Source organism: Mesoplodon mirus, assembly GCF_964341445.2.
Source record: "Mesoplodon mirus genome assembly, chromosome: 15".
Classification (NCBI taxonomy): domain Eukaryota; kingdom Metazoa; phylum Chordata; class Mammalia; order Artiodactyla; family Ziphiidae; genus Mesoplodon; species Mesoplodon mirus.
Window position 1 is genome coordinate 14,975,175 of NC_138991.1, and position 25,955 is coordinate 15,001,129.

Below are 25,955 nucleotides of genomic sequence, written 5' to 3' on the forward strand. Positions count from 1 at the left end.
CCTTGGTACTCTTCCCTCAAACCGGAAACCCCAGCTCCTCCACCTGTTATTATGTCCTGGGGACTTTGGTTGGGGCTTTAAGAGCCTGAACATTCAGGCGAGGGGAAAAACTAGAGGCTGATAGCCAGGGCCAGGGACTCCTCATTGGAAAACAGGTTCATCGGCTGCCTCTCCAATGGTTTGCTGTGTTCCCTTGAGCACATAATTTAGTGTTTTAACCTGTAAAATGGGGGTAATAAAAGCCACCCTTGTATTTTTTTTCTGCTTTGTCATCAACCTCCCATGGTGCCAGCCATCACCACATCCTGCTACTTCCATACCTTAGTTGGGTGATGAAATAGAAATAAAGGGACAGGGAAGACTGGCAAGGTACATGGTGTCCCCAGCTTCGTCTCACAAAGCAGATACGCATGGGGCACTGGGCTTCCTGGGGATAATGTGGGGTGGGGGAAGGGTGCCTGGTCCTTTTTCCCTACACCCACTTCCTCTAGAGCCCTTGATATTTTGTCAGCATGCACAGGCAGACCTCACAGCAGGCTCACCATCTGTGTTTATTACAAACTGTTTAATTGCTTCTTATCCCAATAACTTTACAAATATAGAACCACATGCCAGTCTGGGGGTGTTCTGCAGTGAGTCACTACAAACTAGCCCAGGCATGGCTTTAATGCCTCTGAGGTCCATCTAAGAGTAGTCCCAGCAGTGGCCTCAGCCATGTGGGTAAGAGGGCCTTGGAGGAGGGCTGCCAACTGTAGCCAGGGGACCTGGCTTCAGGTCTGCAGAGGTGCTTCAACAGCACGATGCTCATTCTCTGTCCGGAGTGTCTCCATGTACTTCCGCATCTTCTCAACCATCCAGGAGGGCAGGACAAAGGATTTCAGCTCCTCTAACTTCAGGTCCAGGCATCCTCTGGAAGAGACATTGAGGAGGAGAGTTGGAGCAAGGGAGGATGTAGGTCCAGGCTCATCCCAGGGGAGGGGAGGGCAGGTTTTACCTGTAGTCATCGCTGGCAGCGAGGTCCCGGATGTCCTCCTCAATGAGGAGGTAGGCCTGGGGCAGGAGCAAAGGAGAGTCATCACTGCCTCTGATTCATTTCAGTCCAACTCGATTAATACTTTATTAAACATCTCCTTAATGTAAGGGCTGGAAGGTGGGGGCGTGTAGTCATAGTTTATAATTTAGCAAGGGAGAGTAAGTAGGGAGAGGCTGTCTGGGGAATAGTTTCTTGAGACAATCTTCCACTCAAGCAGAAAATTTATGGGTGGGAGAGTGGGGAATGATGATTAATTTACTTATAGCCGTCGTCCCTTTTACAAAGGGACCCTGAGGTGGCTTAAAATGAAAGGGCCAGAAGTAGAAAAATATACATGGAAATAGGAAATTAGGAGGAAGCCATATGTGAACTCTGGAACTAAGATAATTTGGTTTTGAACTTCGTGGCAAAAGGGAAAACATGATAAACCGCACTGCTGTCCATTAACTGGGCTGTGTTGTCTGGGGGCCTGCAGAACTGCTGTAGCACAATGCCATGGTCTGCAGCAAGAGAGCCCTCTTGTGAGCCTACCATGTGGCGGATGCTGTCCATCACATGAGACAGTCTTCTGTGGGAGACATTTCTTTCCAGTCTTAGGGTCAGGAATAACTGTGTGTCCCTTGAGACATTTGACTGTCTTCATCTTAGGGGCACTGTGAACTATGTGACACATCAGTTGTCCTTGAGTGGGGCCTGCAGCTGAAAACCTATAGACTTGCACTGGTCTCCTGGGCTGGCAATTTAAAAAATCCCTTTTTAAAAACTAGTCTTTCTTGTGGCTTAATTTTATTTTTTATTTTTTGCAGTACGCGGGCCTCTCACTGTTGTGGCCTCTCCCGTTGCGGAGCACAGGCTCCGGACGCACAGGCTCAGCAGCCATGGCTCACGGGCCCAGCCGCCCCGCGGCATGTGGGATCTTCCCAGACCGGGACACGAACCCACGTCCCCTGCATCAGCAGGCGGACTCTCAACCACTGTGCCACCAGGGAAGCCCTGGCTTAATTTTAGATCCTGCCTTGCCTTTCTATCCTATTTCTTATTTATGTATGTGAGAATGGTAAGTTTCCTGAAATCTTTTTTGAAAGAGTGTAGCATATAGTAGAAAATAAAATAAAAGATAGCTTTCATTGCCAGAAAGGAGATGGCATACTTGTTTGTGAGGCCGTTGAATTCTTTTTGAAAAAATAAATTTAATTATTTATTTATTCTTGGTTGCGTTGGCTCTTCATTGCTTCTCACTGGCTCTCTCTAGTTGTGGAGAGCAGGGGCTACTCTTCATTGTGGTACGTGGGCTTCTCGTTGCAGTGGCTTCTCTTGTTGCGGAGCACAGGCTCTAGGTGCGCGGGCTCAGTAGTTGTGGCTCGCGGGCTTAGCTGCTCCGCGGCATGTGGGATCTTCCCAGACCAGAGCTGGAAGTTGTGTCCCCTGCATTGGCAGGTGGATTCTTAACCACTAGCCACCAGGGAAGTGCCGAGGCCGTTGAATTCTAATAGGAGCAGTCCCAGCGGTGGGACTAAGTGAGTCTTCAGGTGGGGGAGGGGGCATGTGATGGACAAATCCCTCCATGATAGTTTTAGAGCACAGGCAACAATATTTTTCCTAAGGTTGTTGCTTGATTTGAGCTAAGAACTCTTTAAGTAGAAGTGATTCTGGAAAGAGCTGCCACGTGTGGCAAGCAAGTTTTACTGCATGTGCTAATTCCTTCTGACAAGGGGTGCGGCCTGGAGCACAGTGCTGAGAAGAGATTCCATAGCTGATTCTGGTGGAAGAGTTGTGATGGAGGAGTGAAATCTGTCAATGGGCAGCACATGATGGGAAAGCAGTGTTCAGGACGCCTTGTACCTGCCATTCTTACATACAGCTCATATGATCTACATATGAGGGTGCTGTGGAAGGGAATGGGGAGGTGTGTGGGAGACCTGGGGTCAGGCGAGGGAAGCCAGGGATTACAGTCTGGTCTTCAGCATGAAGGAATGGGCCCTCTCTACTCTTACAAGTCTCCTTTCTCACATTTGTTGGGCACGGAGTCTCTCAGATTTGGGGGTAAGCTGCCACCAATAGCCCTGGTCCCTGGGCAGGGTGGGTCTCTGGCAGTGGCACGTGTGGCAATACTTACCATCTTCCCCCCTGTTGCCCGCATGTGATGCTGCTCGGCCAGCCAGTGCTTGTCCTGGGGGTCAGCCGCATACTGTGAGGGATGAAGTCACGGGGGAAGATGTTAGCCTGGTGTGATGGGCTTTTCTCATTTGGTCCAGAGCATACTCTTGGCCCTTGAGCAGTTCTTAGCAACAAGACCTCGTCCTAGCCTGGTGGATGTAGAGGGTTCACCAACCTCTTCAGAGCAAGCAGGGCTGAGCCCAGGAGGAGGCCAGGGTAGGGGACCAAATTCCCCGAGGTTTAGTACACTTCTCATTCCTGCCCCTTTCTTTTTTTTCAAAATTTCAACTTTTTTTTTTTGACTGCGCCACGCAGCATGGAGGATTTTAGTTCCCTGACTGGGGATTGAACCCGCACCCTCTGATTGGAAGTGCGGAGTCTTAACCACTAGACCGCCATGGAAATCTGAAAAAATTTTTAAATTTTAAAATTTTGGCCATGCCACGCGGCTTGCGGGATCTCAGTTCCCCGACCAGGGATTGAACCCAGGCCATTGCAGTGAAAGTGCTGAGTCCTAACCACCAGACCAGCAAGGAACTCCCCCCTTTCCTTTCTCAAAACACAGCACTTCTGGCAACTGGTCAGACCGTGACTATTATTTTAGAGCTGTACTCCTCTTTGAAGAAATGATCTGAGGTGGCTTACAACAACTATTATGGTGATCAAATTTTCTAAAACAAAAATCAGGACACTTCATGCCTGGAGGAGGTAGAATAGCATCATGGTTAAGAACTTAGCTGTGGGGTTCAGAGCTCAGCCCACAGGGAATGCGTGTTGTAGGGAAGGTTGCAGGTGAGCATGTGAAGGTGGCCAATGTGGCCTGGTGGGCTTTTAGGGGGCGGCAGTTTAAAAAAAAAAAAGAAAGAAAGAAAAAGAAAGAAAAGAATTTGGTTTAGAAATTCTGGTTTCTGCTAATTATCAGGTGGTGTAAATGTAGGTGATGATTTCCTTGAGACAGTTTCTTTTTTTTTAAGTTTTTAAAAAATTAGTTAATTAATTAATTAATTAATTTTTGTCTGTGTTGTGTCTTTGTTGCTGCACGCGGGCTTTCTCTAGTTGTGGCGAGCGGGGGCTTACTCTTCGTTGCGATGCGTGGGCTTCTCATTGCCGTGGCTTCTCATTGTGGAGCACAGGCTCTAGGCGTGTGGGCTTCAGTAGTTGTGGCACGTGGGCTCAGTAGTTGTGGCGCATGGGCTTAGTTGCTCCGGGGCATGAGGGATCTTCCCAGGCCAGGGCTCAAACCCGTGTCTCCCCCATTGGCAGATGGATTCTTAATCATTGCGCCACCAGGGAAGTCCCAAGACTCAGTTTCTTCATTTGTAAAACAGAGAGTATTAACGCTTATCTTATAGGGTTGTTGTTAAGAATAAAGGAGATAGTGCATAAAAGGTGGTAAATATAGTACGTGACACATAAGTGCCCAATAAAGGTAGGTTTTATAAAACAGGCAGATCATTTGAAATGGAGACCAAGCTGGGAAATCTGTATGGTTACACAGATTTAATTATTTAAATCTGTAGTTTAATTAGTTCACTTCCCAAGTAATATAAATATTAATCAAAAATTTGAAAGTGTGTACTTCCTGACCCAGCAATCCCATTTCCAGGGATTTATCCTTCACAGTCATCCACACATGCACGCAGGGATGTCTGGTGCAGCACTGTTTACAACAGCAAAACTGTCAGAAAACACTTCAACATCTATAAGTAAGGGAGCAATGAAATGAATGATAGAAAATCTATTCTTTGAATTCTAGACAGCTGTTAGAAGTAAAATGAGGGAGACTTAATAATGTGGACAGATCGCTAAGATATTATTCCCTAGATCTGTAGTGGCCAGCACACTTTTTCTGTAAATATTGGGTTGGCCAGGGACTTCCCTGGTGGTCCAGCAGTTAAGAATCTGCCTTCTAATGCAGGGGTCGTGGGTTCGATCCCTGGTCAGGGAACTAAGATCCCATATGCTGTGGGGCAACTAAGCCCACGTGCCACAACTACAGAGGCCATGCACTCTGGACCCCGCATGCCACAACTAGAGAGAAGCCCGCGTGCCGCAACTAAGACCCAACTCAGCCAAAAATAAATAAATAAATAAATATTAAAAAAAAAAAAATTGGGTTGGCCAAAAAGTTCATTTAGGTTTTTCTGTAAGATGTTACAGAAAAACCCAAACGAATTTTTTGGCCAACCCAATATTTTAGGCTTTGGTGGCCACATACATCTTTGTCACATAATCTTCATTTTCCTTTTTCTTTTTTTTTTTTAATCACCCTTTAAAAATGTCACCACTCAGCATTGGACAAAAACAGGCTACAGGTTGGATTTGGCCCACAGACTATAGCTTGCCCTGCGTTAGAATGTAAGCTCTATGAGGGCAAGGCGTTGTCTGTGTCTGTTTGGTCCACTACTGTATCTCTGGCAGTTTGAGAATGCTCAGCACTCAATATTTTTTCAGTGAATGAATGAACTTTGGGGGTGAAAAGAAAAATCAGAATATATATAGTATGAGCCCAATAACACAAACAAAATATCACTAAAGGACAAGGACACACACACACTCACACACATATAGACAGGAGACTGAAGGATGCTACCATGTTACTGGGGGTGACCCCTAGGGGAGGAGAGTCAGATTCAAGGGTTAAGAGGAGCTTTGTGTTTTGCTTCCTATTAGCTTCAGTGTATTGTTTGAATCTTTTTACAACAAGAATGGGTTTACATATTATTTCTATTAACAAAAGTTAAAAAGGAAAAGAAAATTTGAATAACGTCTTTAGAAGGACAGAAAAATGGGCAAAGATATATAGACAGTTTACAAAAGAAGCACAAATAGACTGTAAATGGATGAAAAGATGATTATCATTAATAAAGAATTAAAAGTAAAACAACAAAAATATTTTCCCTCCACTTATTAGCCTGGAAAGATTACAATGAGAGATAGCATCCACTGGCAATGACAGTGTGGGTTGGGAGTTTATTAAAAATGATGGGTCTAAGAATTGGGAATGTATGCTGGTAATGATGCCCATTTATTGAGCCCTTGCTAGGCCAGGCACTGTCTGGGAGCTTTACTGTGCTTTCTCTCTCTCTCTCTTTTTTTTTTTTTTTACAGAGGAAGTCAGTTGTGTTTTTCTTGAAGTACAGTTGATTTACAGTATTGTATTAGTTTCGAGTGTACAACATGATTCAATATTTTTATACCTTATACTCTAGCTTACCAAAAATGGCTACATTTTACTGCATTCGCTCTTAATTCTACCAACCCTAAACGGCTGGTTTGCATCATTCTGATTTTATAGATGACAAAACGGTCTCAGAAATGTGGAGCCACTTGCCCAAGGTCACACAGCTAGTAAGTAATGGAACCAGGACTGAAATGATACTCTTAACCATTGTGCAACCGGAATTGGAAGTAGGTCCAAGAGCATATCCATTTGGCAGATGATGCAAGCAAGGGTCTTGGAAGATGCAGATCTTACAGAACAGTCAGGCGGAGGAAAGGGTAGAGGAGGAAGGCCATCAAAGGGAACAGCAGGAGTGAAGACACTAAGAGAGGAAAATGAAGTAGCAGCAAGCACAGCCAACTGTCCAGGTGTTGGGAATCCCACAACGTAAGACTGAAAAAATAGAGGAAGTAGGTATGTCCTCTGAAGAACGTGAACTTGCACAGAATGTAGTAGACAGAGCCCATGATTCTGGGACCCCAAGGAGCTGCGTAGTTCTGACAAGGGGCACTAAGCCTTGCACACAGGCGCAAAAAAAAACATAACTTGAAAACATGCGCATTACTTTTTTTCTAATATATTTGGATGCTTTTGTGACTGATAAAATACAAATTCATTTAAGAGGGTGAATTCATACCCCCCCACCCCCAAGATTTTCTTGAACAGTGGACACCAAAGCATAGCTCAGGAGAGGAGTCCTGTCTTTGAAAAAGGTTAGAACTGCTACCTTGCTCCAATTTCTTTATCTTATAGACAGCTGAATACAGCAGTGGTTAAGATCTCAAGCTTTGCAGAAGACAGAATCCTAACTCGCCACTTACTAGCTGAGCAATTTTGGGCAAGTCACTTAGCCTTCCTCAATCTTTCTTTTTGTTTTATTTTAATTTGTAAAATAAGGATAACAATACCTATCTTAAAGGACAGTTCCAAGAGATAATGTAAGTGTAGCACCTAAAACCGTGTTTGGTACACAATAAACATACGAGGAAAGTCACTATTACCACTGAGGCACAGAGGTGCTGAGTAAATTACCAAAGGTAAAGGTTAAGGGCAGAGGGGCACAAGAACCCAGATGTCCTGACTCCCTGATCAGTGTTTACTCCCAGTGCCACCTACTCCACGGCACTGGTCTGCCTGACTCCCAGCACTCACCTACCTTAAAGAGATGTGGGTGCTTGATGTAGATTCTCCCTCTGGTGCCCCCCATCCCGAGGGCCCTGCAAAGTAACAGAGGAGTGGTAAGGATCCCAGCAGTTGTGGTCCTAGTGGTGGGCCCCCGAGCTCCCCTCTCCCTCAGCACCAAAACTCTTTAGACTTACTTGTTGGCTCGAGATCCCAACACAAAGGTGGTAGATTCATTCAGCCGAGCTGGGTCCCACTGTGCAAAAAAGAGAGAGGCTGGTGAGGCTGAGGTTTATCTGGTGGACGGGACAGAAACTCTCCTCCCTGGCCCTCCCCTACCACCACCCTTGTCCACTGTTCATCAAACAGCTGCTTCAAGAAACCAAGTACTTTTAATATGCTGGGTCCTCCGCTCCATACGGGGGGGCGGGGGTGGCGTGGAGGGGTGGAGGGTGAAGGAACGCATTGGAGATAGTCTCTGTTCTCCAGGGGCCACAGACGTAGGTACAGATGATGATACCATCATGAGCTGGGCAGTGACACAGATGAGTGCAAGGCATGATGGGAGCCAAAGCGGGGGTAACAGGACGGCTTCCTTGAAGGGGTAATTCCCAAGTTGGTTCTGACAGGGAGAGCACAAGCTGGACAGAGTAGAGGGGAGGGAGGAGGGGCAGCGTGAACAAAGGCAGGTGAGAGCTGGGTTGGCTTGTTGGAGAAACCACAGCACTTGTCTTGCTAAAAGGCAGAGAGCAAATCAGGGAGCGGCAATTGATGAGGCTGGAGAGGAAAGCGGAGAGGGGCTGGGGACCCTTGTACACTATGTGGACGGCTTTTCATTCTGCTCATTCTGTCGGTGATGGGGAGTCACTGAAGGCCTCTAGACAGGGAGAGCCGGATCTGTGCTCAAGATAGCTCGCTCTTCTGCAACGTGGTTAACGGGCGTGAAGTGGCGAGGCTACAGGCTGGGCGGGCAGTTTAGAGGCAGTTGTAATTAGAGCAGTTCTGAAAGATGAAGGCTGGAGCTAGGATGGCAACAGGATGAAAAAGAGGGAACAGGAAGTGTGAGAAACGTATTTAGGAGGTAGAATCATCTGGGACTTGACTGGATGTCTGGAGGAAGAGGAAACGAAGAGGCAAAGATGACTCAAGTAGAAAAGGTCGAAGCAGGTCTGGGGGAAAGGTTGATTTCAATTTTGGATATGCTGAGTTTGAAATTCTATGGAGATTCCAGGCCGAGAGCTCTAGCAGACAGTAGGATATACAAGCTTCAAACTAGAGAGAGAGAGGTGTGGGACAAAGAGGTAAGGCAACTTCAGCACATACTGGTCCCCGAAACCATACGAGTGGATGCTTTAGATCACCCAGAGAGAAACTTTAGGTGGACAAGTGGGCAATGGAGAGAATTCTGGGGAATGCCCACTTGCATGGGTCACTGCTGAGGAAGGACTTACCAGAGAGAGAGAAGGGGTGTCTGGAGTGGAAAAGAAAGGTCTAGGAGACTCTAAGGGAGCAGAGTTGAAGAAGCAAGGTGTGGTCACTGGTGGAAGCAGAGGGCCAGTACAATAAGGGGTGGGCCGTTTCTACTGGACACAGCTGCAACCCGGACAGTGGAGCTTTCACCTACCTTACTGGGCTTCCATGTATGATTTTAGTAGAAGAAAGGATTCTACTCTTTAAAAAGCTTGCAAACAACTGTTCTGGAGCCAACAGAGTTAAGAGCACAGACTGGTGTCCATGGACCTTGGCTGGGTTTGACACTTGGCTCTGCCACTTACGCAGTACGTGACTTTGGGCAACTCTGTGGTCCTTAGTGTCTTCAGGTGTATCAAGTGTATAAGATAACCAGATAAAATAATATAATTTCTGCCTAGGAGGTAGGAAAGAGAGCTCCTGAACCATAGAAGGGTAACAGAATCTATCTCATAAGGTTGTTATAAAGATTAAATGAGGGAATCCATACAAAAGATTTAGGGCAGTGCCTATGACATGTTAAGTACTGTATAAATATTAGTGACAACTAGCTTTTACAGGGAGAAGGCTTCAGCAAAGACCAAGCCCTCTCTCTGTTTTGCCCCTAATTTCAGTCCTTACTTGGGATGCTTCTGGAAGGCCAGAATTGGGAGGTGGGGTGGGAGGTGAAAATGGCTCTGGAATGGCATGCACATGTCCTTCACCACCCCCAGCCCCTTTCCCTCAAGGTGGAGCCCAGAGCCTGGACTGGGTCTCCTTGGGATAGCAGTCACTGCCATGCTCACATAATCATACCTTAGGGCCTTCCCGACGAATTGGTTCACAGGATTTTGGTTTCCATCTGATTGGAGGGAATGAAGAAAGGTGAATTCTCCAAGATCAGGCCTAGGACTGGAAGATGGTTTGCTGCTGCTGGTGGGAGCTCTGCATACACTCTCACTCTAGCCCTGGGTGGACTGCTTCCTGGTGCTCATTAGAGGAGGTGCAAAGGGAAAAAAGTACAGGGACTAGGAGCCATTCGAGGACTCACTCTGCTATCACCTAGCCGTGGGGGCAAGTCAAGGAACCTCTCTGGGCTGTAGTTTTCTCATCTGTCAGGAGGAGATAACAGCAGCAACTCCCTATCTCGTGTTAGTGAGGAATGAACTTGCTCCGGGCAGGGGACAAATCTAAGGTATGAGGATTACGCTAGCCCGTCTCCTAAGTCGGTGCTTTCAAACTATCTCCATCTCTCTTAGCCAGACCAGTGTGGCTTCCCTGCCTCCCCACCACGCCGTGTGGGCTTGCGGGATCTCAGTTCCCCGACTAGGGACTGAACCCAGGTCATGGCAGTGAAAGCCCAGAATCCTAACCACTAGGCCACCAGGGAATTCCCAGACCAGTGTGGCTTTATCTGTTTTGCATATTAGGCTCCCACGTAAAGCTCTGTTTGAAAAAAAGATTCTGTTGCTTCAAAAGTCTTTGAAAATGACCATCCTGGAGGCAATGTAGTACAGTTTTGCCCTTTATTAGCTGTCTGACTTTGGGCAAGTAATTCTGTTTCCTTATCTGCAAAATTAATTATACCTTCCTTAGGGCGTGGCTGTAAGGATTAAAAGATCAAGTATATATAAGGTATTTAGACCAGTTATGGCATATTACAAGCATTCAATACACACTACCAATAAAAAACCTCTGGTGTTTAATGAAGCTGTGCTGAACTGTTCTGGGGTAAAAACAGGATACGGCATCCTCCTCACTGCCTTCTTTCCCCACCCCTCAGACTAGAGAGCGCTCCTCCACGGGGACCTGGCACAAATGGATCTGATTTTGCCAGGCAGAGAACTCTGGCCTCTTTTCCTCCCAGCCCACTCCCTCCCAGCTCCTCCCTTTGGCTCTGTCGTCCCCTACTCACGCCATGCCTGCGGCTGCGCGGTCATTTGACAGGACGTGTCCTGGAGGTCGTCCCTTCCTCTGCCATAAAGAACAGGTGTCAGTGGCCTGACCCTGTGGAAGCCCCCGCCCCACTGGCAGGTCCAGGGCCACCTGAAGGAGATGGTTTCCCAAGGAGACCAAATGACGCCTGAGGGTGAACAGGGAGGGTGACTGTTCCCAGGGCGCCTGCCTCTCATGCTAGAAAGGCCCAAAGGTGTGCTGAGGAAGCCCACTCCCTGCTGGAGCTGCAGGCCCTTTCCCCAGCCAGAAAACCAGGAGACGGTTTACCTTTTTGGGAACGGGGCTTCCTCTGTGGGCACACTCCTCTTCTGCCTGCCGGCCACGCTGCAGGAGAAGGGAAAGGAGTCAGTGGGAGGCCAGTGGCCGGGAACTGCGGGTCCCCTGGGGCTGCAGAAGACAGAGCCCCTGGACCACACCCTCCAGCCCCTCCCTGAGCCGGGACTCCAGCATGATGCTATTTAGACCTGGTCCCACAAATGGGTGGTCCGTGGAGCCTCCCCTAGGCCACAGAGTTCACCTGTCTCCCATTCTGACCGGTCTCCCCCTCCAAGACCTGAGGACACAGTGACTCTAACCTTTATCCCTGGAAGTTCATGGGTCAATCTGGGTATTGCTCTTTCTCCATCTGAAAACAGTAGTTTAGCCTGAAGAGACAAGACCAAGTGTTAACAGTCACTATTTTGGTGGGTAAGCCTCTCTGCCCCCATTTTTATAGACACAACTTCAAACTGGGTTAAAACTCTTTCATGGTCAGTACAAAGGGACACTAAGATATGCATACAAATAGATACCTTTTTTAAAAAACTTGAATAATTCATGACCATTGTTGAAAAATTAGAAAAATGTAAATAAGCAAAATTAAAAAAAAATCAAATCTGAAACCTCAGTACCCACAGAATACTATTAACATTTCAATGTAAATTCTTCCTCACTTTTTTCCATGTAAACATATGCTATATATTTTTTCTAACTAAACGCACTGATATTAAACAAATTCCTCAGTAAGCTGCCGTTTTTCGCTTAATAAATATTGAGTGCCTAGTACGTAAGTGCTGGAGACACAGCAGTAAATAGCACAAGCAAGGGCCTTGCTCTGTGGAGCTCATATTCTGTGGGTGATCTGGATGATAAGCAAATAAACAAACATATAAACAAGGTGATTTCGAATCATGAAGTTTTCTCTGAGAAGGAAAAACCCTAGCTAGGCAGATGTGATGGAGAATCACCAGAGGGGAGGGCTACTTTGAGTAGGTGGTCAGGGAAGGCCTTGCTGAGAAGGGAGCCTCTGAGCTGAGATGTGAAGGAGGAGCCATGTACAGAAAAGGCTGAGCAGAAGCGTGTTTCCGCCGCAGGAAGAGTGCAAAAGCCCTAAAGTGGGAACAGACATGGCTCATTTGAAGAGGAGGATGGCCTCTAAGTAATGGGAGAAGGAGAGAGTGGTGAGCGAGGGGTGTGGGGAGGCTGGCAGGGCCTTGCAGGCCTGTGCAGAGTCAGGATCACGTGACCTCTCGGAGCAGCATTTGACAGCCCTGAGAGCTCTCTCCTTCCGGAAACAGTCTTCTACTGGCTCCTGTGGCCACACGCCCTGGTTTTCCTCCTACTTCTCTGGCCACCTTTTTTTGTTTTTTAATTATAAATTAATTTATGTTATTTATTTTCATTTTTGGCTGTGTTGGGTCTCCGTTGCTTCATGCAGGCTTTCTCTAGTTGCGGTGAGCGGGGAGCTACTCTTCCTTGCGGTGTGCGGGCTTCTCATTGCAGTGGCTTCTCTTGTTGCCAAGCACGGGCTCTAGGCATATGGGCTTCAGTAGTTGTGGCACGCAAGCTCAGTAGTTGCGGTGCACGGGCTTAGTTGCTCTGTGGCATGTGGGATCTTCCCGGACCAGGGATCGAACCCATGTCCCTTGCATTGGCAGGCGGATTCTTAACCACTGCGCCACCAGGGAAGGGAAGGGAAGCCCTCTGGCCACTCCTTCTTAGCCTTCTTTGCTGGCTCCTCCTCTTCAATCTGGTTCTTTTCATTAGATATTCTGTCTGCTCTCATTTATGCTCATGGCTTCAGTTAACATCTATCAACTTATGTCTCCCTAATTTTCTATCTTCAGTGGTAGCCTCTCCTTTGAGTTCCAGATTTATGTAACAGTCTGCCCCATGTCTATGTGTAGATGTCTCAAATTTGCGAAGTCGAAAACTGAACTCATGATCTTCTCCTCCAAGCTTTGTCCCTTTTCAGTGAAGAGTGCACAAATCTCAGTGTGTAATTTTGCACACATCTGTGTGGTAATTTAATTCAGACCTGTATTGCCTAACTAGGCTGTAGGTTCTATGAGAGCAGGAACCCTGCCTGTTCATTTGCCATGTTCATTCATTCAATCATTCAATAAACAATGTACACATATGAAGAGTCATATTCTAGGTCTGGGAATACAGTGGTGAATGAGATCAGGCCTCAACTGCTGTAAAGCTCAAGATTTTAGCAGAGGTTGAGGATGGGAGGGAGGTAGAAAATAAACATGTGTACTATTAATAATTTCAGATTGAAATAAATGGCAGAATAAACAAGTAAGGTGATAGAGATTAAATGGAGGTGGGAAGGGAGTAAGATGGCAGCGGGGTGGGGGGCACTACTTTAGATGGTGTGGCCAAGGAAGGCCTCTCTGATGAGGTGATATTTAAGCTAAATCTAAAGAAAAGAAGGAACCAGCTTCGTAAAGAGTTAAGGGTATGCCAGGCAGTGAGAACAGCATGCCTCGCCATGAGAACAGCAAGTGCAAAGGCCCCGAGCTAAGTGTGCTGGAGAAGCAGAAAGGATTCCTATACAGCTAGAATGTAGTCAGTGAGGGGGAGGTGGGATGAGATAAGTTAAAGAAGTAGGCAGGAGAGGTCTAGGTAGGGCTCTGTGGGTCATGGTAAGGCATTAGGGTTTATTCTGCCAGCAATGGGAAATCACTGGAGGGTTTTAAAGAGGAGAGTGACACAATCTGATTCATCTTTAAAAAGATGGGTCTGGCTGCTGTGAGGATGGAGTGGAGGAAGGCAAGAGGGAAAGTAGCTCAGGGCTGAGATATACATTTGGAAATCATCGCCAGTTAAATTGGCTTCAAAGCCACAGGACTAGATGAAATCACCTGGAACAAGAGGCAGCCACAGAAGAGATGGGATTTGTGAACAAAGCAAAACAAAGAGCGCTGTTCAAGCGCTACAAGAGTTAAGTCGTAACCCACTGCAAGTAGACAGTGCACCCTGAGAGAAATTCAGGATGAAAAACAGGATGAGGCACTCTGTGCTTTGGATAAATAGGCCCTTAGACAGTTAGATGCATATCTCAGGGAGAATCTCAATGACCCCAGATTCTTGCATCTTCCCATACATAGAAAAGCAGCAAAATCATTAACTTATGATGTCTGTTCTTTGTCATCAGCAGTAATCCTTCACCAAGACGTATGCTTGACTGCAGCCCCCCCCCCCAAATCATATATAAACTACCTCTTCGGAGCAGTTCCCTCAGAGCCACTGAGAGGCTGTCTCTAGGTACAGTCCTCAGTTAAGTCCCTGAATAAAACTTAACTTGCAACTCTTATGTTGTGTGTTTGCCGTGTTTTTCTTTAAGTCGACAGGTCTGAGGACTGAACTTGGGAATGCGTCGAGTTAGTAGCAGAGAAGAGCTGGCTGAGGAAAGTGAGGAGGAGTGACCGATGAGGCTGGAGCAAAGTCAAGGCACTGGAGCCAAGAGAGGAGTGCTCCAAGAGACATGAAATGATCCACTGTGACGAATGCCACCAAGAAGTTGAGTAAGCTGAGCAACATGGAGGTTACTGGTGACCCTGATATAAGAGGGGTTTCCGTGAATTGGTGGGGACTGAAGCCAAAACAAAGTGAGTGAAAGAATGAATGGAATAAACAAAAGAAAAACAAAAGAAAAAAAATCAAAGGAAAAGAACCAAACCAAACTCCCCCAAAACAGGGAATTCCCCGGCGGTCCAGTGGTTAGGACCCCATGCTCTCACTGCCAAGGGCCCTGGTTCAATCAGCTGTGCCGCGCGGCTTAGGCGGGGGGGGGGGATGACAAAAAAAAAACAACTGAAAGAACTAATGGAATGAATGGGAGGTGACAGAGTAGAGTCAGGGATAGCAACCTTTTCTAAAGTCTGGCTACAAAAGGGAACAGAGAAATAGTGTGGCCTCTGAAGGGGACTGTGGGTTCAAGCGTGGTCTGTTTCGTTCTCCATTGTAGTCCCAGTGTCCCAGTGAATGAACACACATGTGTATAAACATACGTAGGGGAAAAAATGGTAAACACATCAAAATGTTAATAGAAGTTATTGTTGGCAGTAAGATTATGAGAAATTTTAATTTTCTTCTTTGTAATTTATATTTTCTAATTTTAATATAACACCAGCAGCAAGTAACATTTATTGAGTCTTTGTTACTGATCTAAATGCTTTAAGAGTATTGCCACATTTAATTCTCACAACAATCCTATGAGGTAGAGCCTCTATCTCCACTTTGCAGATGAGAAATCTGACGTTTAGTGAGGTGAGGCAACTTGCCTAAGGTCACACAGCCAGTCAGTGCTGAAGCCAGGACTCAAATCTGCGCAGTCAGAATCAAGAGAAAACTTGCATCCTTAGCTACTATGCCACATTTTGCTTAGTGAATGTGTACTACTTGCATAAATAAAACAAAGAAATAACAACAACTACCTTGCAAAACAAAATCAATCAAAAACCCCAAGGCCACGTGCCATAGATAAGATCAGCCATTTCTCCCTAAGAAACAGCTGTAAAGAGGTAGTGAAGGAGATTAGGAAATACCACTGAGATGGGCAAGATGGGGTTTCAAAAGTGAAAACAAGCCAATCAAGTCTTAATCCCACTAAAACCAAGAAATAGTCTAGTCTGATTCCATCAGGTCCAGTCTGAAGAATATTTTACTGTAACAAGAAGTTCTGCATGCAGTTTAGACACAGAACTTCGACGTATCCTGGCCCCGTGAAAGTGAGGCTCTGTTGTGAGGCAGCAATATGTACCACACAGTGAATGTCACTGCCACGTATTTAGTATCTAGTATGCTTTGTACGTAGCCATTCGGTGTTGGTGGTTTATGTGTATCATCGCATTTAATCCTCACAGCAAAACAGTGGTCTTAGTCCAAAATCTAGAAATGAGGAAACTGAGGGTCAGAAAGGTTAAAAGACTTCTTCAAAATTTCTTTCTTTTTTTTTTTGGCCATGCCTCGTGGCTTTTGGGACCTCAGTTCCCCGACCAGGGACTGAACCCAGGCCCTTGGCAGTGAAAGCGTGGAGTCCTAACCACTGGACTGTCAGGGAATTCCCCCAAATTTCTCGATTCGTCTGGTTTTAAGTTAGACTTTGGGCTTTCTACCTTCCTGTGCTCTGATTCCATGTGTTCTGACCACACAGTTACATCAGTACTGGAAGCGGGGAACTCTGGAAGGTGGATGTGGGGACTCAGAAGCCTGGAAAGGTATGAACATTCAGCGAGTGGAGGTTATGCCCAATTCACTTTAACTCCATCTTCACCTTTCACTGGGACTCCTGAACGGTCTCATAAATTTCCCTTTCAATCTCCATGGCAGATTCCCAAGCTAATCTCCTCATGGCAGCCAGAGTGATCTTGAATATATAAATTTCATTAGGTAGCTCTTCTGCTTAAAATTCCACACCTATAACTTGGTTTTCAGTGCTGTGCCATCCTCTCCAATCTCTGAAAACCAACAACACTGGCTTCTTTCTTTCTCCACTCTGCCCTGCCCCTGGGCTCGGCACCCTCTAGTGTACTCTCTCATCACCTCCTATGCTTATAGCATTTATAACAGTTTCTGATTATGGACCTATTGTACGATTACTGGAGTAATGTCAAGGGCTCTGGGGCAATGACTGTGTTCATATTGCACAGCCCTGCTGGGGCCTGGCAAATAGTAGGCCCTCAACACATATTAGGTGAAGAGATAAATTCAAGAAAGCATTTCAGGATGCAAATGAGAGTGAAGGTTTTATCAATTTAATATTGATTCAGCTCAAACTTATGAGTGTTAGCAAACTGCCATGTTTTATTATCAGCACATGTCACAACTGATGATAACATATTACAGTCCCAGAGTGAGTTAATGAAATGGCCTCTTATGAATTTGATTAGCTTAAATTTAATAGTCTATGAGAACCAGATCAGCTTTCACTGCCCTCACAGGATGGAGCTCTGCTTTTTCAAAGCTGAGGTCTAGGCCCTGGTCTTGCTCATTTCTGAGGCTGTGCCTGAGTAGCTAGTCAGCCAACCTCCCGGAAGATGTTACTCTCTCATCTCACGATAATTACCCTCATGGGACTGGACTCAAGCCTGCCCTTGTGGCTATGGTTATGAAGAAATTTCCATCTCTGACAGCTAATGGTTCCACAGTCAAGCACAGAATCTGGGGGATGCTGACAATTCCTATTAATAACAGCAGCTGACACATGCAAACTGGTTCACTACTATCTTGAGAACACAGCCATTTCTAGACCTGATGTCATGACTCCTGACCACCTTGAGAGGCAGGGAGGCAGAAAGGGTGACAGTTCTCATGATACCAAAAGGGGCTGCGATTACTTGAAGGATCAAACACCAAGCACTTGCAGAGGCGAGCCAGACCTTAGCTATTCTATCTCTCGCTTGTTCCAAGCCACAGTTTCTTCATCTGTAAACTAGGGATGGAAACATGCCTTCTGTACAGGTTTCTTCTGAGATGTAAATGAACTAACGCAGGTGAAAGCATCTACCACAGTAGCTGGCATCTAGTAGCTACCTCCCTTCCCTTCGGTCAGCAAAGCTCTAAGCCCTATCTAGATGTAAGTAGCTCCAAATACCACTGATGATGGGACCACATTTCTTTGCTGAGCCCTGAGGGCTAAACCCTGTGCCTTCATCTCTTTTCCTCTTTGATCTCACCTGCTCCAGGCAGCTCCGACAGGCCTCCTGGATCAGCTGCTCTGCATCCACTTCTTCCCCGACATTGTCTCGGACGTTCAGTGCGGCCTTCTGGAAGAACTAGGAAGAGGTACAATAGAAGACAAGGTCAGAAGTCCTGCCAATCTGCATCAATTTGAAGGGAACGGAATATAAAACAGAAGCTTTCCTCCTACCCTCAGAAAGAAAGGAAAGGTGATTATGAACGTGGCGTTGAGATCAGCCAGACTTAGATTCATATCCCAGGCTCTGCTTCCCCACTCCATACGCTCTTAAGGAGGAGAACCATCATGGAGGTGCTGTAAAACTCCTCTGGCAAAGCAATAAAGCTATTCTTTTTTTTTTTTTTTGGCTGTGCCACATGGCTTGCGGGATCTTAGTTCCCTGATCAGGGACTAAACCTATGCCTTGGGCAGTGAAAGTGCAGAGTTCTAACCACTGGACCGCCAGGGAATTCCCTAGGAGAATATATTTTTGACACGAAAAGGTATTCATGATATTTTGTCAAGTGAAGGAAGCAAGTTATAAAATAGTCTGGGATAGTGTGAGCCTATTTATGTAAAACAGCAAAAAAGCAAACTGTAGAACTGTAAGAATATATAAAGTAAAAGAACTGTAAGAATATATTAGAGTAAAAGCGGTGATATGATTTTTTTTCTTTTTTTGCTTATCTATCTTCTCAATTTCTATAATGTACATGTCTTACTTCCACAGAAGAAAAAACAACCACACCACTGCCTGAGATGAACAGGTCAGGGAGGCCAGAAAAGACTCAGAGAGTGGAAAAGCCTAATTGAATTCTGACTTCGCCCAGTCTGAAAGAAACATCTGTAGACTGGGAGGGGTGAGACTTGGCCAGGGCCCCAGGATGTCAGCAGTCCCAGCTGGCTGGGGAAAGGAAAGGCAGAAGGCTCCTCCATTGGGTAAGAGGGACAGCTTGAGCCTGAAAACACCAAGGGACAAGGTGACATGAGGTCCCAAACCAAGACACCTGGAGCACGTTTGTAACAACAGTCCATGTCTCCAGAAGAAAGTGTTGGTTCTCTCTGGTGAACAGAAAAATTCTGGAATCTATAATGCATGCTCCTCCTGTGGGAGACAACTATGGGGAAGTACTATCATTTTATGGTCAGAATTTTATATATATGCCTTTGTTGTTAACATCAAACCAAGGAGAAGAGTGTGAAAGCACTGGATTAGAGACCTCAAGAGTTTAGGAGGAAAATTCTACAGGCAAAATTAAATGAAATGATCAGATGAGTTTGACTTCAAAACAAAAAACTGGAGATTAATACTGGTGGTTCAATACCGACTACTGACTATGTGCAAGCTAGTTAAAATAATCTGGATACTTTAGAACCAGCCTGTGAGGTGGGCAGGGCAACAAATATGTAGGGGTGAGTGTAAGCTACCTCCAGACATGAGAATGAAATTCAGTCATGAACAAGGAATTCTCAAACACGACTGGTAGAAATGTAAAATGGCACAAACTTTCTGGAGAGAGGGACTTCCTTGGCGGTCCAGTGGTTATGACTCGTGCCTTCACTGCAGGGGGCACGGGTTTGATCCCTGGTTGGGGAACTAAGATTCCACTGTGTGGCGTGTGGCCAAAAAAAACAAAACCAAAAACAAACAAAAGCAACACAACAAGAACAACAACAAAATTTTCTTGAGGGAAAAATGTTTCCGATTTTACCCACCAATGCCATCTTTAGAAGTTTATCCCCCAGAAATACTCTCATAGGTTAACAAAGATATACATTCCAAGTGCTCAATGTAGCATTGTTTGTAATAGACAAAAACTATTAGTAATCTGAATGTTCTAGGGACTAGCTCATTAAATTGTGGTACATCCATACAATAGATTACTGTGCAGATATTATAAAAGAATCAGGGTGAGCTATTATGTACTGACCTAGAAACATGACCAAAATATATTGTTAAATGAAAAAACTGGATTGCAGAACAGTGTGTGTAAAATGATCCTACGTATTCTTTTTTTTTTTGGCTGCACTGTGCGGCTTGTAGGATCTTAGCTCCCCAACCAGGGACTGAACCTGGGCCACAACAGTGAAAGTGCCGAGTCCTAACCACTGGACCGCCAGGAAATTCCCTGATCCTATGTATTTTTTAAACATGAGTGAGTGTGCATGCACACACACGCACACACACAAATAAATATAGGAGACTATGTCATTGTTAACAGTTTGGTATTCTGGGAGGTGAGTTTTAGTGACTTTGGTTTTTACTTTTATTCAATCAATGAATACTAATACGTACCACCTAGTCCACAATTTTGCTATATTTGCTATCATGTATCCATTTACGCATTCTATTTATCCACCCATAAATCCATTTCCTAAGCTATATTATTAGAATATTCTTTTTAAAGGGGCATGCATTTAGTAATAACAGGAATAAATGAATAAAATTCACAATGTCTTGGATAAAATCAGCCATTCCTAGAAGCTATTTTTCTAAACATTTTTAAGAAAATGGGTAGCTGAGATTTGGAACATCATTAAACATAGTGATCAGATGAGGTCGATCAAGAGCCTGGATTTACCTGAAGCTGTGATGTAATCAAGTCATTTGTACCTTGTCTAAAAACAAGTGTGGGGCTTCCCTGGTGGCGCAGTGGTTGGGAGTCTGCCTGCCAGTGCAGAGGACACATGTTCGATCCCTGGTCCAGAAGGATCCCACATGCCGCGGAGTGGCTAGGCCTGTGAGCCACAACTGCTGGGCCCGTGTACCACAACTACTGGAACCCGTGCACCGCAACAGAAGAGGCCACCGCAGTGAGAAGACTGCACACCACACAGAGGAGTGGCCCCCCGCTCGCCGCAACTGGAGAAAGCCTGCACGCAGCAATGAAGACCCAACGCAGCAAAAATAAAATAAAATTAAAAAATAAAAACAAGTGTGGCAAGGACTTATCTTTGCAGACTATGTGAAGCCGCAAATTGTGTTTATCCAGCATTTGTTCAGGAGAGAAAGTTCCTGAATCATGGCATCCACTACCGGGACAAGCAACAAGGAAAGTGCTTTGGAGGTAGACAATCCTGGATTGAATGCTGGTCTAGCCTTTTCCTAGGGGCTTAACCTCTTTATTTTTGCACATGTAGAGGTGCAGAAGTATGAGAATACTTGGTGCATTCTGGGATGTGCAGAAGTCAGGGGCAGGAATAACTAGGTATATAGGGGAGTATGGCTGATCACAGGGGACCATATGTGCCATGTTAAGGAATTTGGATTTCACTCAGAAAAAAATGGAAAGTCGTGGAGGGATTTTAAATAGGGGAGTGACACCATTGGGTTTACATTTGAGAGATCACTGGCAGCTGTATGGAGGGTGGACTGAAAGAGGGAAAGAACAGAGGCAGTTAGGGATTACAGTGGGAGCCTGAATGAGAAGTAATGAAGGCCGGAACCAAGGCAGAGGCGAGGAATAAGGGTATGCTGGTCAGATTGTGGGGTGGAAGGTGCAGGACCCTGCTACTGGATATGGAAGATGGAGCAGAGGGCGGAGCCACTGGACTCTGGTTTCTAAGTGAAAGATGGTCCCATTCAAACCTGTCCAAAACTGAGCTCCTGATTTCCCCTGCTTGTCCCCATCTTCCTCATATCAAGTTAATGGCAATCCTATCTTTACAGTTGCCCCTGGCAAATGACTCCGGAGTTGTTTACTTCTTTTTCTTTTACCCGGCACATCTGAATCATTAGTAAATCCTGTTGCTACCTTGAAAACACATACGGAATCTGATTCTTTCCCAGCACCTTTACTGCTAACACCCAAGCCACTATCATCTCAAGCCTCCTAACTGGTCCTCCTGAAATCTATTCACTTTACAACTGTCAGAGCGACTTTTTAAAAGTGTTCAGATCATGAACTCGGCTCAAAACTCTCCAAAAGCCTCTATTTTACTTGTAATAAAACCCAAAGTCCTGTCGACTGGAAAATAAACACACAACCTGAAAGTTGAGAGTTATGTTTTATTCAGCGGACAAAACTGAGGACTTAAGCTTGGGACACAGCATCTCAGACAGCTCTGAGGGATTGCTCCAAAGAGGCAAGTGGGGGGAGCCAGGATATATAGGAGTTTTTGCAACAAAGACCACGGAGTCGGAACATCAAAAGATTACTTTTAAATAAAGAAAACCAGGGCTTCCCTGGTGGCGCAGTGGTTGAGAGTCCGCCTGCCGATGCAAGGGACACGGGTTCGTGCCCCGGTCTGGGAAGTTCCCACATGCCGCAGAGCGGCTGGGCCCGTGAGCCATGGCCGCTGAGCCTGCGCGTCCGGAGCCTGTGCTCCGCAGCGGGAGAGGCCACAACAGTGAGAGGCCCGCGTACCAAAAAAAAAATAAATAAAAAAAAAAATAAAGAAAACCAGACACCTCAAATTAAGGAATTTAGCACTTTTCTATGCATGGGAAGATGCAAGAGTCCAGGCTCAATGAAATTATTCCTTTGATGTGCACCTCAGCTATCTGGGACCAGTATCCTGTGCTTTCTCATCCTGAGTCTCCTCAAGGTGCATGGTCAGGGGTGGCTGCAGCAGTTGACCGCTAGATGGAGGGCATCCTGTTTCTATCCTGAGTTCCCTCATGGCTCAACATCAGGGTGGCTGTAATGTGATGGCTTGATGGCTGCAACATCCTTTATTTCCTGATGTGGCAAGCAATAAATTTCATTCACAGTCCCCACCACAGCTTTAAAGTTCTGCCTGAGCTGAGTCTGTTACCTGTCTGGTCACCTCTCCTTCTCCTCTCCTTCTGGCTCTGCTGGCTCCAGCCACTCTGTTGCTGTGAATGTGCCAAGCATGCTTCTGCCTCCGGTCCTTTGCCCTTGTTCCCTCTGCCTGGGTTGCTTTCCCTCCAGGTATCTGCACGACTTGTTCTTTCCTCACTTTATTTGGGTCTCTGCTCAAACGTCCTCTTATCAGAGGGCTCTCCTAGCCACAAGCTATGAAATAGCATCCCTGTTCCCTATAGGTCACTCTCTTCCCGTTCTCTCTGGCCTTCCCTGACAAAGTACACATTTATTTGAAGAAGGTAAGGACACTGTCCATTTTGTTCACTGCTACATCCCTAAGTGCCTAGCATAGTGCTTGCATTATGGTAGGTGCTCAGTAAATACTTTTTTTTTTTTTTTTTTTTTTTTGGTGGTACGCGGGCCTCTCACTGTTGTGGCCTCTCCCGTTGCAGAGCACAGGCTCCGGACGCCCAGGCTCAGCGGCCATGGCTCACGGGCCCAGCCGCTCCGCGGCACATGGGATCTTCCCGGACCGGGGCACGAACCCATGTCCCCTGCATCGGCAGGCGGACTCTCAACCACTGCGCCACCAGGGAAGCCCCAGTAAATACTTTTTGAATGAATGAATAAACATAAGAGGAGAAGGTTTAGGAAGAAAAACAAGAGAGTTCCGTCCTGGGCTTCCCTGGTGGCACGGTGGTTGAGAGTCCGCCTGTCGATGCAGGGGACACGGGTTCGTGCCCCGGTCCGGGAGGATCCCACATGCCGCGGAGCGGCTGGGCCCGTGAGCCATGGCCGCTGAGCCTGCGCGTCCAGAGCCTATGCTCCGCAACGGGAGAGGCCACAACAGTGAGAGGCCCACGTACCGCAAAAAAAAAAAAAGAGTTCAGTCCTGAATATGCTGGGATTGAAGCATCCATGGGACATCCAGGTAGAGCCATGTATAAGTTTATTAATAGATCTTGAAAAGAATTTTAAATAGTAATAATGGTGATATTATTAAACAAGTAATAAAAACACCTGCATTCCAAGCACAGTGCTGAGCACCTTACACTTAAGTCACTTCATCCTCACAACAGCTTGGCCAAATGTAATGGAGCAGGACCCTAGGGGGCCTTCCAGGGAGCAGACCCCTCCCTCATGTCCTCTGCTTTAGCTCCTCCCTCAAGTACCTAGATAACAGTATCTGAGGCATATTTCCTGAATTGTCTTATAGATGCTAAATCCACCAGCAAAGGGAAGAAATGAACTACATGATTAATATGAGCACATAGCCCCCAGAGCCTAAGGATTAATAATATTAACCCCTGTGACACCACCCTGTTACCTCACCATCAACCAATCAGAGAATTGTGCACGAGCTGATCACATACCCTGGGATGCCCCTCCCTCACTCTGCCTTTAAAAATGCTTTGCTGAAACCCATCAGGGACTTTGGGTGTTTTGAGCACTAGCTGTCCTGGACTCCTTGCTTGGTGCCCTGCAATAAACGCTGCACTTTCCTTCACCACAACCCAGGACAGTAGATTGGCTTCACTGCACGTGGGCAAGCAGTAAGACCCGAGTTTGGTTTGGTAACAAGAAGAGGAATTCAAATTACCCCCAAAGAGGAAACACATTCTTGGGGGGTTCAGAATTGGAAAACTTTCGATTATCTGTGTGTACTAGAAAGAGAGACTGTGATGCAGGAAAGGACTGCCCATGAGTCTTTATTCCTGTTAATTTTTTATCTTTGTGTCCTTCTCACCTTCATGTACTTGTTGAAGACAGTCTGGATCTCCTCATTGATGCTAGGCTGCAGGACAGCTCGGAGGAGATCCATGGAGATGGCAGGATCTGTGAAACTGCATTCAGGAAGGAGACACAGTCAGGAGGCATGTCCCAAACATATCCTTACCCACTCTGCGCAGCCAATTATTGAGATAGGACCCTTTAATGACAATAACATATGGCTTTTACAGAAAACTAGCTACGTGCCCAGGTGCTCCGCAAACCACAAAGATGCAGGACTTTATTTCATACTCATAACTCTATGGAACGGCATTATTTTTAAAGTGTTTTAGAAGTATAATACTTAACACAGAAAAAGTCTATATACTTTAACAAACAGTTTTAGTGAACATCCTTTTAATCACTACTCAGGTCAAGAAACATACATAACCAGCATCCCAAAGACCCATCTTGTGCTCTCTCCACTCCCTGAGATGGATACTATTAGCCCCACATTGTTTTAACTTCCATGCTATTCTGCCTCTTTGGAGCCTTCAAACACAGAGCCTGTGAATGTGAGGGACCTTGGGCATTGTTGAATCAACATGCCCCCTCTTTTGAGTTCAGAAGGGAAATGACTTGCTCAAGGTCACACAGAGTTACAGAATCTGAATCTCCTCTTTCTATTGGCCGATGATGTCTTTCTCAGCTCTGTGCCGTGGGGACCCAAAAGCTGCCTCCCAAGCCAGTGCCTGGGAGGGGAAGTCCCACCCAAGGCCAGCCTTACCTTGTTGTCATCTGTGAGCGGCGGCCCCTCCGCTGTACCTGCCGGTGCTTTATCATTATGTTCCAAGGGTTCTGTGGAGACCAAGGGAGCAGATGTCACCGAGGTCCGTGACGCTGGGGTGAGGTGGAGGGTGGGTTAATACCTAGACATCCCTGCTTCTCAGGTGCTTTCACCGTCTCTCCCCGCTTGGGGTAGGGGGGAGGGCAATGGTTGGAAGGCCCTGCCAGGGAAGAGGAACCGAGGAAGAGCTTCCTGCCTCCAAGTCCCAACCCCACTTTTTCAGGAACGGGTGGAGGAAAGGAATCAGTGTCCACCGAGGGCCTACTCTGTTCCAGATGATGCGCTGGGCGCTTTACCCGCATTTATATCCTTTCCCACAACAACTTTACGAGGCAGGGACTAGTCATCTCCATTTTCGAGAAGAGAAAACTGGCGCTCAGGGGCTTGACAGGGCCGGCCCACGTCACCTAGCTAGGAGGGCGGCACCACTATACGAAGCCGGGTCGTCGGACTTCGATAACGCCAACCCCTCGGCAGCACCAGCCGCCGCGTTCTCTCGCCCGCGGGCCAGGGTCCCAGGAGAGAGCCCTGTCGGGCCCGAGCCCAGGCCTGGCCGGGGCTTCCCCGGGGGCGCCCTCACCGTGAGAACCATCTGCCCCGAGTCTCCCAGCTCGGGGTCGCCCCTCTCTGCCCTGCCGGGTCCCCGCGGCTGCTCGGCGTCGCCAGTGGCTCCCATGTCGCCCCCGGCCCCCACAAGCTCAGCCCGACTCTGACACCGGTCGGGAAGTCTCTATGTGACGTCA

The 25,955-nt window shown here is 46.5% G+C and overlaps 1 protein-coding gene across 1 annotated transcript; it reads right to left on the minus strand.

The window, feature by feature from the left end:
* Positions 1 to 550: 550 nt before the first annotated feature.
* DNTTIP1 (deoxynucleotidyltransferase terminal interacting protein 1) lies at positions 551 to 25,955 on the minus strand. Its single transcript, XM_082600618.1, has 13 exons — positions 25,793 to 25,955; positions 25,153 to 25,223; positions 24,403 to 24,499; positions 17,885 to 17,983; positions 11,516 to 11,584; positions 11,208 to 11,264; positions 10,900 to 10,958; positions 9,801 to 9,846; positions 7,733 to 7,791; positions 7,570 to 7,630; positions 3,150 to 3,221; positions 995 to 1,050; positions 551 to 909 (listed from the first exon to the last, which is right to left on the minus strand). Exons 1-13 carry the CDS (start codon positions 25,886 to 25,888, stop codon positions 771 to 773), a joined length of 981 nt encoding a protein of 326 aa, XP_082456744.1. The 5' UTR covers positions 25,889 to 25,955; the 3' UTR covers positions 551 to 770.